Source organism: Drosophila subobscura, chromosome O (genome assembly GCF_008121235.1).
Source record: "Drosophila subobscura isolate 14011-0131.10 chromosome O, UCBerk_Dsub_1.0, whole genome shotgun sequence".
Lineage (NCBI taxonomy): Eukaryota > Metazoa > Arthropoda > Insecta > Diptera > Drosophilidae > Drosophila > Drosophila subobscura.
In genome coordinates this window covers 16,049,140-16,064,276 of record NC_048533.1, presented here as the reverse complement: position 1 = coordinate 16,064,276, position 15,137 = coordinate 16,049,140, and the positions used below count along the sequence as shown (strand labels likewise).

The following is a 15,137-nucleotide window of genomic DNA, read 5'->3' as shown; positions in this document are numbered from 1 at the left end:
AATCTACGAGTTTATGTTTGGATTATGCCAACATTCTGTAGCTGCTGCTGCTGCTGCTGCTGCTGGCACTGATGACTCCCAATATTTGTACAGTAGTTTGACCCTTTTTAACAGCTCTATATTTCAGGGATCGAATGTGTGTGTCTGTGTGTGCATCTGTTGGATACATTATCGCAGTGCGCAGTGCCTCTAATACGTTCATCAAATAGGTTAACCCATTAGGGTGTCCCACAGCCCGAAATCAATTTGGTATTTCGAGAAATAGAGCCACAAATGATATCGGAATAGTTCGATTTGCTTATGGAAATCGTTTGGGTATCTCCTTGCCTCTCTCTCTCTCGGTTTTCCTCTCCTACAGCCACACAGATACTTGTTTCACTCTTTCGTTGCGCTTTTATTTATGTGGCGTTACTTATGGGGTCCCCTCATATGCGAGCCCCCCCTTGAAGCAGCGCCCGAAATGATTTATGAGTGCTCTGCTCTCTAGACAAGATGTCTGCTAAACGCTTTCAATTAAAAGCCAAAGAACCGAGCTGTAAATGACAAATTGTGTCAATGAATGTTGGACAATGTCACTCATCTTTTTCCACATAAACACACACTCGCACACACGCACACTCATGCTCGAGTACTCGCATATAGTTATTTGGATGATTATCAGGCAGAAGTAAGACCGGATGTTATAGCTTTTCGGGACAGAGAGAGAGGAGACACGAATATTATGATTATCTCTGTGGTGCAGGTAAGAAGTGCCCGAGAAATCTCTTGTGGCCATGCAAATATTGACACTCTCTGTGTCTCTCTGCCTGTCTGCCTGTGTGTCTATCTGTGTGCTGTTTGCCAATGTTTACACACTCTGCCCCGTCTGCCACAAGAGCGTTAGAAGTGTATCTGCTGCTGTTGCTGCTGTGGCGGCAGTAGCTGCCACATTGCGTTCACCGTTTGCTTTCGGGTCGTAAACTGGAGTGGAATGGAATGGAGGAGTCTCCCTCTCTGTCCTCTGTGTCCCTCTCTGTGGGGTTATAAAAAGAAACTGCCAGTGGGGGGGGTCTGTGTTCGGTCTGGTTTTGTTTCTGTTCTTGACTGCTTCTGCTGCCAGGCTCTCTGCCCGGTTGTGTCACCTCAATTGTGGCTGTTTTACTACCGATATTGTGCGCCCATTATAAAGATAGATAGATAGATAAAAAACAACAACAACAACAACAACAACTACACTACGATGCGATGCGTTGTGTTGCGTTGCGATGCGCCTTTGTTTTTGTTCTATTTGTGTTTGCCTTTTGGATGTTAATGTCGGGTAAAAGTAATCAACAACATTAAACAAGTCCAACATCATCATCATCACCACTATCATAATCATCATCATCATCGCGATAATCGTCAGCGTCATCAGCTAGGCAAATAAAGTTTGGTTTTGTATTACAACAAAATGATTATTGTTCAGTTTTGGTGTATTTTTTATGCGTTTTTGTGGGTTACAGCACAGTGGCGTCGACCGCGAGAGGGGGCGCCCCTCCAAATTTGAGCCATAAAATTCTCAGAATGTTTTCTCTCGCTCTCTCCCTCATTGAAAGCAGCCATCAATTGAGTTGTTTTAATATCCAATATCCCCCCCTCCGTTTTGTTCCTGTTTTTGGTGGCATTGTGCAAGCTTTTAGCTGCCTAACCGTGAGTCCGTTCGCCCATTGTGTAGGTGTGAGAAATTCGATAGGGTTTTGGCGCTATTCGGTTCGGTTTTTGGTTTCACTTAAAGCTAAGTACGATTTTGCAGTGAATGAGCAGTGATTTCCATGACGTTTTTCATTCCGTTCTTCAACATCATCATCGCCATGTGACCGCAACAACATTGTCTGATAGATCACTGCAGAGTTCCACAGAAGATGCCTGCCTCTCTGTGGCTTTTCTAGAGAGCGGGAGAGTGAGTCAAAGTGAGATACAAATTTTGATAAAATTCCAGCAGACGCTCCCTCGTTTCACGCTCTCGAATATTTTGTTTGCATTTGTGTTTGTTTATAATGTTAGTGGCTTGGTGTGGTTGGGCGTGAGTTGGGGGGCAACGGGACCGACCCGCATGAGGCTGGCGCCGTGGCACGCAACATTCAAATAATATACATAATGTGCTGCTACGTGCTGCAATTTAGGCGCCTCCATGCCTCCCGCTGTCCCTTGGGTCGCTCCCTCCGCAATTAGATCAGCTAATAAGAGATGGAAGAGTTCCTGAAAATAGTTTTCGGTTGAATATATTTCAGATTTCAGTTAAAGTTTTGCTTTCAATTTCCTTTGTTTTTAGTTTGCCTTCAATTCTTTGCTGGCGAATCTGTTTTGTTGTTGCTGCCTTTGGGCTGTTATCACTGTTATCACTGCACTGTTTTCTCAAGTGGGCAAAGGCTCAACGGCGATCGACAATGTCGACGACGTAAACACCGACTCTAGCTACTGTGCTGCCAGCGCTGATTCCAAAAGTCGGTGTAGTGCATAAATTGTTTTATGGTTCCCGGACAGCGACTGGTACAGCGACTGAGGAGCAGGGACTAGGGTTGGGGGTTGTTGCTGGGCTTTATGGCCACATTACTCAAGTGCCTTCCACCATCGCACACACTTCTGTTGGCGCTGCTGCTACTGTTGGGTGTATAACTGGTCTAAGGGGCTCTATCTCCTCACTCACCCACCCAGGCGCAGGGCTCTGGATGATTTTATGGCCAGCACACAACGCCAGGTCGCGGGGCTATAAAATTCCTCCTGGCTGTATTGGCACTATAAAAAATATAGTCTAGCTAAAACAAACCCAAGAAAATGAAAATGAGTATTTCTTTTCTTTATGAATCCAGATTTTATGGCATAGTTTTGGTTCCACTTTCCCCCCCAACGCACGTGTCTCATGTTTCGTTAATTGTGGCAAGAGAATTTTGATTGAATCATAAGTTTGCTCTTACATTTTATATATTATTTTACACTATATTTATTTGGTTGAGGCTTTTATGATGGCGACATGATAGCACGTGGCGTTTCTGTGCAGTTTGATGAAGCGGAATTGATTTCAAAATATCCCCCGCATAATCACACATTCGAGGGGGGAAATTTATGACCACCTACGCGGGCCAGTTTGGGTTTTATTTTTGTATCTTTCGGGCCAGCGATTCGGAGACAGACGTCTGTCCGTCCATCGCCGTCACTGCCAACCGTTGCCTGCCGATGACATTGTAAACCATTTTTTTGTGTTGTATAATTGCATTTATTGGCATCATAAAACTGTTCTGAAGAGCAGTATCTAAACAGTAGTGATTTCTTTTCGCCTGTCGTCGCCTCTCGACATTGGGGGATTGCAAAAAAAAAAAACAAAAAGGAAACACAGAGGCAAAAAAAGAACAGCAGGCTAAAAAAAATATATAGAAATTTATGAGCGGCTCATGTGAAACTGATTAGAAGTGGGTATTCGGTTCAGTTCGGTTCCGTTGGACTGGGGCGCGTGACGTTGCTCTGGCGATTTGTTTTTGGGGGCTTTCCGCACACTCAATATGAGATTGGAGATCCCAAATAAGACTGGCAACAGAGGACTAGACTATATTTATTTATACGGAAGTGTATGTCTGTGTGTGTGTTAGTTTGTGTTTCTTCAACTATAAATATGAAATTGTCAGCTGCAAGAGACGCCCACGCACTGCTGCATGTTGACAAAATTGTAAGGGAACGCGCACACACATCACAGAAAGATGGAAAGAAAGCGAGAAAAGCATTTCATTTTCATTCCCATTTCCATTCCCATTTAATTTTCACGCCCCAACTGCCGTCCCGGGTTTAATTATAGACTTGTCTCATGCTGTGCATTTTACTAGTTGGTCGCATGATTTATATATTTTTAAAAACATTCTCGCACTCCAGTGAGGAGCGATATTGCGAGGCAGGATTGGGAGAGATTTGATTGCTCCTCAAGGTTTTTGGGGGCAGCCATTTTGAGGCGCATCCAGCAAAGTGCGTGCAATATGCCTGGCCAACTTCTGGCTGACTGCTTTTCATATCAGTTAAAGCTAAAGCGCGACCTGGCCAGGCCATGCGACTCCGGGCCAACTCAGACCTGCATGGCAAAACCAGTTTGGCAACTTCTCCCAACTGTCCCTCTCTCTCTCGCACGTCCCTGCGCTGAGTGCCTGGGTGTGTGTGCAACACCAGCACCATCCACCAACCAGCATTTGAAAATGCAACATTAAAGCCAACAGGCAACAACTTTTGCAAAATACCCAACACGCAACCTCCTCCTGCTCCGCGGTCGCTGTGTCGACCTCCTCCTTGATCGTCATCATCGTCGTAGTCGTCGTCGTCGTCTTCAATGGCTGTGCTTTGTGTGTTTGTTACTCGTATTATGGTTGCTGTTGTTGCAGCCGCACAATGGGGCGTTTTTCTCATACAACCATTGTACGGTACGAATGGAAGTGCCCACATATCTAGATACACTGTCGGTCTGTCCGTCCGTTCGTCTTAAAAGTCTACCACTTCCAGCCAACTCCCCAGCGATCTACTCTGACTCGTACTCGTATTCGTACTCCTACTTGTACTTGTACTCGCTTTGCCTGCCTGTCAGTCTGTCTGTGTGCAAAGTGTGTACTTATTAGCTGCACATGCCTCAGTTGATTTCAAATTGCCGTTACTGCCTTGGACGACTGGCAGTAAGCTCTGACATGGGTGCCATTGTATCTGTAGCTGTGGCTGTTCGAGTAGTATCTGTATGTGGGCTGCTGCTGCTGCTGCTGTTGCTGCTTCAGAAGATTGCACGTTTAACTGTTGGAGATCAGTAGGGCATGGGTTGACTTTCTATTGGAATTTTAATGTGTGTTTAGATCTGTATTGCTTAATCGTCTTACATTTAATGATCTTCACTCATTAAGCCGATCTTTAACTGATCTTCATTTATATGAGCCCAAAATCTTTATAGAATAAATGTCTTAGTTGGGTTTTCGCACAGCAGGAATGGCAGATCAATAATACCTCCTGTTCGGTTCAGGGTCACGTACATAATCCAGAGACAAGATCAACTCCGATCCGCTGTGGACCTCCCGCCTTCGGTGCAACCTTGTTGCATGTGTTTCTGGGTGGTCGAGTCCATGCAAACATGCCACATTTGGACAAGGTCGCCTCTCGCCCCGTTATATAAGATCGCAGCGGGGGTGTGATCTGACGGTTGGTTATCTGTGAAGACCCAGAGCTTGTCTCGGCCATTTATTACGGCTGCGCAGTTGGTGTGTGGCAGTTCCGTGAGAGCCAAAACAAAAATATCAGCAACAAAGAAATTTCAAATAATTCGCGCAGCATTTTGAGCTGCTTTTCAGATGCCATCCGATGCGATGCGATGATGATGACCTTCTGCTGTCGTCGCTGGGTTCGGTTTGGGTCTCCGTCTCCATCTCCATCTCCGGTCTGCTCCGGTCTGTGTGGTATTTTATCTAGCCAGATATTGCTTTTGTGATTTTTATCTAAGTGTGTGGTTTATTTTTATATCCACATGTAGTTTTTGTTGTTGTTTTTTTTTGCTTTGGCATGGCTTTGGTCGGGGGCTTGGGCTCTAGCTCGGGCTCCGGCTCGGTTCGGTCTCTCGGGGTGGCTATAAAAACGAGAATCTCTTTTATGGTCACAGGCGAGTCACCGTCACCTCTTCGGGTCTGACACTGACACTGGCACTGGGTCTGTGCCTGTGTCCGTGTCCGTGTGGTGCTCCAATGAATGAGCAAATGTTTCGTTTCCCATGGTCTGTTTTGGAACCGATTTGCTCATGGTTGTTGTAGTTTTATAATGTGTACAATATTTTGCCTGGGCATTCGGCCCTTATCGGCTCTCCAAAGACCATCATAAAATAATAGCAATGCCACCCGCCCGACTCTACCGTTTGTAGATGATTATGTTTTGGATCAGGGCAGCTGTTGGCATTGGAAGCTCTCTCCTTCCTGCCTTCCTTCCTGCTGTCTATATTGCTCTCTTCACACTCACTCTAATTCTCTTCTCACTCCATTCTCTTCTTGCAGATAAGATCACAGAAACCCTATTATACCGCAGATCCCGAAGTCGACTCACTGGTAAGTACAGCAAAAGCAAAAACTAAGAAGAAAATAAGCACAAAAACAAAAGCAAAGGCAAAGGCAACAGCAACAGCAACTTTGTTGCCGCTCCTCTGGCAGCATGTTGCCATGCCAAAGATCATGGCTACACGCTTTGCTTTTGCTTTTGCACTTGTGTTTGTTTACGTGTGTGTGTGTGTGTGTGAGTGTGCATCACCTTGACCCAAAACAACGACGACAATTGAATAATTTTCTTTTATTTAGAATAAATCACAGTGAATTTAGCAAAAGAGCAAAGCATCAACGAGCGAACGAACAATTTATGAGCATTTGTTCATCAAAGGCAGGCAGGCAGCAGCCAGCAGCAGGCAGCAGCGGAGATCATTGCTTTGTTGGAGCGGGACAAACTGAGTTGTTTAGACATTTTATCGGACAGCGTTGCCATACTTTTCGTTCTCACTTCGCTCGCTCTCTCTTCCTCTCTCTCTCTTTACGATCTGCTCTCACTGAACGCATTTTGCATGCCGCTGTGTGGAAGCGAGGGAGAGGCAGAGACAGAGCGGGAATGAACCCAAGCGAACGACAATATGAAGCAGAACGATTTAATGATGCATATGACATTTTTGCACTCTCTAAATGGGCTGCCTGCCTGCCTGCAGCTTGGGGTAGCCTTGGGTGTGCAGCAGCAGCAACAACAATGAAGCCAACGGCTTTAGGATTGTAGAATATGCATTCGGATCTCTTTACTGCCGCGGGGTAGTGGGGATTTCTGTGCTGTGGCGTGGCGTGGAGCGCTGCTGTGTGGAGCAGGAGAAGATTAACAGCAGTTCCGTCCAAGGCAAAGGCAAATGCCAGCAGCAAAAGAACAAGACCAGGGCAAGACCTTGGTGTTGATCATGATTTGTTTTATAGGACATCCCAGTTCACGGGAGTATCGTATGATAATCTCCGAGAGGAAGTGATCGTAAAAGAACAAGCAGAGGAAATTCGATTTAAAGATTATAGCCATAGGAGCCATAAAATATTAAATCCAATACTAGGAAGTATTTTGAGCATGTCTTTTGGGGAAACTGACCCTACAGGGGGTTTCCCTGTAGAATAAATGTTATAAATACTAAATATATAATCCAGTTAAAGCTGTGCAGATTCCTTAATGATGTTTCCATAATCCAGTTATGGAATAAATGGTTCAATTTTTATGCGCAGCGTAAAGGCATTATCCAGGCAAAAGCCCATCAGATATTCTCATCCTCTCCCACGTTCGCTCTCGCCCTCTCTCGCTCTTCATCGTTCTTTTGCTCAGTTTTCTGCCTGGCATTCCGCTGGCATCCGAGTCATAACAATTTTAATGGCCCCACCATGAGTCAGAGTGGGATAAGGGGCGCGAGAGATCATTTCGGCTGGCATGTAAATCAAGACGGAAATGCCGCGTGCAAAAAGTGCAAAACGAGCCATGCAATTGGGTAGCAGCGCAGCTAACAGAAGAAGATGCGGATGGTGGATGGTGGATGGAGAATGGAGAATGGAGAACAGTTGCTGTGGCCTGGCCTGCTCTCGTCTCGGACAGATCTGGGGCTGGGCTGGCACACATATAAAGAGATTATGGGCAAAACTAATTTTAATTGCCACCACACCGCACTCGAACGACTCTTGGCAGTCGTAAATGTGTCACTCACTTACCCACTCACTCAGGGCATCAGAAGTTGCATCTGCCACAGATGACTCTGCAGAGACATAGAGAAGAGAGAGAGAGAGCGGTCTCTGGTGGCCCTAATTTTATGCACTTGCAGATTAGTTTATTAGTTGTAGTACAAAATCAGTGACTGCCCAGCCCAGGCCACCCAATCCCCCGAATGAATAGCCCCACCTCCTCCCTGGGAGAAGTCTGCGAGTGCGTCTGGCGGATCTCTTGCGTCTTGGCCATGGCCATCCATATGTGTGCCTCGCTTGCGACTGCGTACTTTGGCCATAAATCATTTTGGCATGCCACTCTGTGGTTGGGTTTGCCTTCTTTGCCTCCGACCACCAGCCACCATCCTCCATCCGCCATCCGCTATCGTGTTTGAACATTTAAAAGTGCATTTAGTAACACTTACTTAAAGGAAGAACCAGACAAAACCCAAGCAGTTGAGGTCGCCTGCTATAAAAATGTTTATGGCATGTCTTGTCTTCTGCTGCGTTGCACTAGGAGTGCCAGCGTGCAGCATGCACCATACAGCATACAGCATACAGCAGCGCGGTTAAATGAAATTCTTGTCAGTTGTAGCAGTAGCCAGCCAGCCCCAGCAGAACCACCTGAGCCACTAGCACCACCAGAGCCAGCCAAACCAATGCAGGCCAGGCCAGGCCACACAGCAGCAGTTGAGCAGTTAGCAGCATCGTAAAAATGTCAAATGTCAAACTGATGTTTTAATTAGCGGTGCGGTCCGGTGAAGTAAGCAAAGACCAAAGCCCAAAGCCCAAAGCCAACGACTTTAAGGGCTCCCCGGAATGAGGTGCATGCGTGATTGAGTGTGTGTTTGTTTAATAGTAAATCTGCTCGTATTTCCACGATTATTCATATATTTAATTGCTCTCCCTTCTTCCTTTGCAGATGGTGCAAGCAATACAAGTACTTCGGTTTCACCTTTTAGAGTTAGAAAAAGTAAGTAAAACATGAACATTCCTCGAATCAATTACGTAGACTAAGGCCTAAACATTGCAATACCTTCGAATATTCGACAACATTTATGCGAAATCATCTTGCGAAGAACGAGACCAGACACAAAAGGCAAATACATTTGTTTAGTCATTGCAATTAACGGCAAAAATGACAGGCGTAGGCCGAGGAGTCGGCTCCAATCATTCATCAACGCCCCAAAAGAGACCACCCAAAATGTCGCGGACACACACTGAGAGCAGTACCGGGAACAGGACCAGACACAGATCAGACATGGACCCCCCCGACCAGGCTAATAAATAAACCAGGCCAACACAGAAACAGCAACAGCAACAGCAAAAATGGAGGGAAAATAGTTTGCAGCGGGCGCGCATTTCAATTACCAACATTTGTGTTGACATTTAATGGAGGGGCATGGTCGCAAGAGGAGGGGATCGGCGGTCCCACAGCAGGCGACCATATATCTCTGGCCTGTCTAATACACTTGCAGTATGTCTAAATTAAAGTCAGAAACAAAAATGCAGCTGAAAATTGAATTGAATTAATTGCCAATCAAAGTGGAATAGTTGTAGCCGACTCGCCGCTGGAACAGGATGTGTGTGCCGGGATTAGTTTTTATTTCTGTTTTGTGGCAACAAATATTTGGCCAGCGGCACTGTGGCACTGTGGCACTGCGGCAGGCAGGTGTTTGTTGCAGTCGTTTGTCGCTGGTTACAGTTTCATGCGTAAGATAAAAGAAGAGAATTTCCCCTCCATTTTTGTGGTGCTGCAGTTGCAATGGAACGAACGAACAATGGCATGCATTCAGTTTTCGGCTTCCCTTTTGTTGTTGATACATGAGGTGTGATGACTGCCTCCCCCTTCAGCCTATCCATCTATCCATGCCAGACCAGACTGTGCTGTGCCACATAGAATTCCAAGATGTTTCAGTCGTGATAAGAGAGGGCCACATAAATTAGTCTCCCGACTAAAGTTTTCATTTATTTTGAAGGGTGGGTTGTTCTCCTACAACACCTACTTGACTATTAGACACTTTATAGTCTAAATGGAAAAATTACAGGTTGCCTAATTTGTTTTAATTTCAAATAATATGCAAGCGAGTCGAGTAGGACGGACGGGCAGGCGGACACTCGGGTGCGTGTCTCTCATTCTGGGCCCTAATGGAAGTTGTTCCTCAAACGTGGTCGTAATTAATGCTGCCCGATCTACCCTACCAGCCCCACCCCACACTCCCTTCTGTCGCTGGTGCTGTGCCGAGAAAATTAATTAGGCAAATGCGCAACGAAGCGTGGAGCGAACCTAAAACCTAAACCGAAGCCGAAGTCGAAGCCCAAACTGAAGCCCAAAGTCGGACTCCAAGTCGAAGCTGCGTCGAGGCTGAGCCCCGGCTTTCCGTAGTTAAGCCCCGGCCAAAAACCCGTCCGAAGAGCCCCCCGACCCAGACCAAGTCTCTCTTCACTCTTTTTCAATTAAGTCTTAAGTAAGAAATTATGCAAAACATTCTACAAAAACAAAAAAAGAACAGCAAAGCTGAACCAAAACCAAACAAGACAAAACGCTCGGAGAATATAGACTTGGGATGTGGAGGCGGAGGGGGGACGGGACTCGTATATCCGAGTCATTTGCTGTGGAATGCTGTGTCTCCATGGAGAGTGGGCCATGGGGCTAATGACAGACCGATCAGACGAACGAAACGAATCAAACGTGGCTCCGCAGATACTCGGACAGTCGAAGAAGTCAATCAATCTGCAATTAGTGCTATGGACAATGTTAATTACCAAACAAACGCTTTCTAAGCCAGGCCAAAACTAGAGCAGTAAGACAAGTCGCACAGAGGAAAGTGAGTTGATCAGTTAGCCACTGGGCTAACTGTGGTGTGGATCAGTCCGTTGATCAGTTCATCGGTTCGTCAGTTCATCAGTCAGTCAGTCAGTTGATCAGTCACTCTGTCTTGCTGTCTGTCAGTCTGCCAGCTGCAATTTGTTGCAGGCAGCACCCTGTACAGCGGGTAAGAGACAGCCACACGGGGACCCAGAAAGAGTCAAGATCTTTATCAACATCACAGCAGCAGCACCAGCAGCAGCAGCAGCGGTAGAGCTGGAGAGTCCACGACAGGTTTTTGTTTTGTCATTTGTCACTCACACAGCTTGCGACACATACGAAACCAACAACAACAATTGCAGCTCCAACAACCAACTGCAACAATCAGCACAAAGAACTGTAGCAACTTGTACATGAAAGACAAAAAAGCAACAACAAAAAACATTCATTTATATGCAGCCAACAAAATGCAGCGGTCGATTTTTGGTGTATAAAATAAATATAAATACAAAAAGCACCCAGCAAGAAAAAACTACAAAACACAACGCACAAAAAAAACAATAACGAAATAAATGAAAAGAAATACAAAATATACTTAAATAAAATGTGCGGGCTGACTTGCAAAAAAAAACAAAACAAAACCAAAAACAACTGAAATACTACATCTACATATATGTACGAATGTGTGTATATATATGTATATGTATATCAGTAGATCTGTACATTTTATATATATCTGTATCTGTGCATATTTGTTGCCGCTGCCACAGCAACAACAACAACAACAAGAACACCACCAACAAAACAGAATCAGTTAAAAAGACGTTTCAAGACTTGTGTCTGTCAAAACTGGTTTGCCTCAGTCCCAGTCTCAGGCCCAGCTTGGAGCTCGACAGTTCCATCCACAGTCCCAGTGCCAGTGCCAGTGCCAGCTCCAGCTCTACGGCTCCCCAGATCCCCAGCACACGGACAATTCTCGTCACAGAGTCACATGCAAAAAACAACGAAGCAAAAAAAAAAACATCACACAGCAAAAAAAAATACAGCATTCAGGCAGGCATTGCAATTGACAAACAGACAGAGAGACGAACAGACTGATAGACGGAGCGACAAACAGACTGATGGACGGAGAGACAAACAGACTGATAGACAGAGAGACACTGAGACACTGAGACAGAACGAGAGACTGTCGAGACAACACGTTGGGTCAGTTGCACACGCTTCTCCGGCAGGGGGTAAGCAGCAGCAGCACCAACAGCAACAGCAGCACCAGAGAATCGGCTGGGGTAATGCCGGCATGGGGGCAACTACAACAGCAACAACACCGATTTGGGGGCCTTGTTTTGATGGCTTGGCCAGATCGCTTTGGGATCGCTATACACAACAGCACAAGCACCAGAACCAGCAACAGCAACAACAACGACATCGACTCCGACAGCTGTATACTTTTGGTTAGCCCGATGATGATGATGATGATGCAAGCTAAGGGATACACAGCAGATTGGGGAGATTTTTTAGAAGATTTTAAATGATGGAATTGATGCCACGCAAAACCTGGCAAAAATATTCACCTACAATGTATAGAGATAGAGCTGGAAGATCCATATTTGAATACTGGAATAGATAACAGATAAACTATGCAAAAATAAGTTACAACGATTTGGAATAGTTTCCACAGACAGCAGAGAACAGATCTACCCGACTTTGGATCAGGCCCCCCGCTGTCAAACATTTATTTATTTCAAATTATTTTTAATTACATTTCATTTAAATGTCAGTGGCAAGAAGAAAGAGCCGAGTCCGAGCTGGAACTTGTTAGACGGCGACTCGTGTGTGGGGAGGCTTGCGTGTGACTCTGAATCTGAATCTGGTTGGGGGGAATACTTAATGCTATCTATGAGCGGAAATCGAGAATTACCACTGCGCAGATTGGAGCGATTTGCATTGCGATTAGATTGGATTCTGCACTTAGTAGACGACGGTCGTCCCGTCCCGTAACGTCCCGCCTGGCCAGAAGAGGCAGCTGCAGAGGGGCTGCCCAACAGGATGTTCAAACGAGTGTGGCATTTACAAGCAACGCCCTCTCTGCTGTCACCGTCCATCTCCCTCTTGCTGCTTGGGCCCCAGCCCCCAGCCCACCCAATGTGCAGCAGCAATGTGCAACGGCAGCCACATCATGGGGGCCCCGCGAGTCATAAATATCGCAATGAGCCGTTCGAAAATGTCACATACAATGCTGACAAATTAATCAAAAGTTATCAGCGTCCCAGCATCGTCTCGGCCAGTCTGGCAGTCTCCAAAGGGCCCTTCTCCAACATATCAATTTGGTGTGTGCGCCCATGTTGCATGTGTGCAGTTGCAGTGGCAGCGGCAACATGTTGCTGGCGTGCTAATTGCAAGCTTTATGGATATTGTTATGGTCACTTTGACAGCTACACCACGCAGCAAATACACAAACATAAAACTTGGACTTCGACTGGGACTGGGACACTGATATGTTGCCTGCAACATGTTGTTGCTGCTGTTGCTGCTGCTGCTGCTGGGTCTGCTTATCAGCAACAGCGACAAATTTGACATTGTCCTGTCATAAACCAGTTGCAGGCCGTTGCTTTTGTTATCATCATCTTTTTGTATTTTTTGGTGACAATAACATTGAAAGCAGCAGCCTGCAAACGAGTTTGACAAGTTTGGGCAATGGGCAACAAGTTAATAGTGGCAGCAGCCAGAGAGCCAGAAAGCCAGAAAGCCATCCCGCCAGCCAGCCACTGTTGCAGCTTTCGCAGGCCAAAAAAGACGATCCACAAAAATGAAGAAAAGAAGCAGCAACAGCAACAGCAGCAAACAATTTGCATAAGCAACGCGCACTTTTTCGTAAATTAAATGCCTGGCCCCGGCTAAATGGAGCACCCTGTTGTTGCTGTTGCTGTTGCTGCTGTTGTTGTCTGCTGCCATAGCCCAGTGCAATTAATTTCTTTTTAGCCGTGGCGGCGGCTGCATTCCTCTCTTTGTTGCATATTTGCATATGTGCCTCCTCGGCTGGCTCCCCCTCCGCCAACGCCGTTGCCTGTTGGCTGCCTGCTTGCCTGACTCACACTCACTTTGGCCTTATCGCATTTGTTTTATCACACACACCGAGGCAGAGACGCTGCCTGCAACATCGCTGCCACAGACACAAGAGCAGCAGCAACAACAGGGTTTTAAAAACGCATTTTGTTGGCCTGGCCCTGGCCCTGGTCTCGGTCTGGCTCTGGCTCTGGCTCTGAGTCTACCCTGGACTGACGCCAGTGATCTTCTCCCTGGACGGCTATCTGTGGCCGGCGAGTGCGTCTCCATGTTGCTAATGTGAATGTTGCACGTGCTGCCTCATGTTGCTGCTTGGATGCTTAAAAGTGTGCCCTGCGGCTAAGCCTGGCTGCCCCAGCACTTCCTTTTTGGCCAATGCATTATTTTGTTGCTGTTGCTTTTGCTTTTTCCGTTGCTGTTTCTTTTTCGGGCCCCCGAGTCTCTATGCATATTTATGCGGCCAGAACCAGAGTCGGAGAGTCAAGCTCTGAGCCAGGTTTTGGTTAGCTGTTGTCTACGGCCATTTTTGAGTGCCATCATCAACCATTTGCCGGGTTCTGCGCTTGCGTCTGGGGGTCTGGGGTCTGTGCCTGTGCCCGTGTCTGGGACAACGCATCAAAAGCAATTTGCATGCCATTTGCAAGGCGATGGAGGAAGCAGGTTTTGGGCCGCTAAGCTTGGCGTGGCAAGAATTCAATGGCGCTAAGTGTGGCAGCTGTCTGCCCATCTCTCTTTCTCGTTCTCTCTTTCTGTGAAGGTATTGCAATGTTTAAGCTCAGTTTAAGTATGTAAGATCTACCACTCCCCTATGATAAATGTATCTATAACTTTTCAGCACCACCTCTGCACACCCAACCCCAACCCGAACCCAACCCAACCCAATTATTAGATGTTAAGTGACATTTTGGAGTGTTATCGTACTCCAAAAGTGAACCCATACTCATGTTCTCTCTCTCTCCTTTCTCTCTCTTCCTCTTCTCTCTTCTCTGTGCTCTGAAATGATCGCGGGAATGTCTCGTTGCAGGTACACGAACTGTGCGACAACTTCTGTCACCGCTATATCTCGTGTTTAAAGGGTAAAATGCCAATAGATTTAGTGATCGACGAACGGGACACCACCAAACCACCAGAACTCGGTTCGGCAAATGGTGAGGGACGGAGTAACGCCGACTCCACATCGCACACCGATGGAGCTAGTACACCAGACGTTGTGAGTACCCCCTTCGCGGGAGCACATGGTCCTATATTGGCGAGCTACAATGCGGTGGTGCACCCATGTTCGTAGTACGATAACGACCTTCTTGCAAAAACGAAGCGGGTGCTCACAATGCCCTGGGATTAAATGAATCAATAATAATAATGATAATGATCGATAAATCAATCAATCAATGACTAAAGCCACGTGTATCCAATGATACAAGAGATGCCGCGCGGAGCTGATGCTGATGCTGATGTTGCTACCACCTGCATAAGGAAATTAAGTCACATTAATTCACCTGTTGCAGCCACAGCAGCAGAACAACAGCGTGCAACAGCGACACGAAGCGAAG

At 46.4% G+C, this 15,137-nt stretch overlaps 1 protein-coding gene across 4 annotated transcripts in view; it reads left to right on the top strand.

The window, feature by feature from the left end:
• The window catches only part of LOC117898337 (homeobox protein homothorax), a 110,310-nt gene that overhangs the window by 16,197 nt on the left and 78,976 nt on the right, over window positions 1-15,137 (top strand). For all 4 annotated transcript variants that reach the window (XM_034807662.1, XM_034807661.1, XM_034807663.1 and 1 more), the window contains exons 4-6: window positions 6,012-6,062; window positions 8,638-8,688; window positions 14,612-14,797. In XM_034807662.1, coding sequence (XP_034663553.1) covers window positions 6,012-6,062; window positions 8,638-8,688; window positions 14,612-14,797 — 288 coding nt within the window. The remainder of the gene's footprint in view (window positions 1-6,011; window positions 6,063-8,637; window positions 8,689-14,611; window positions 14,798-15,137) is intronic.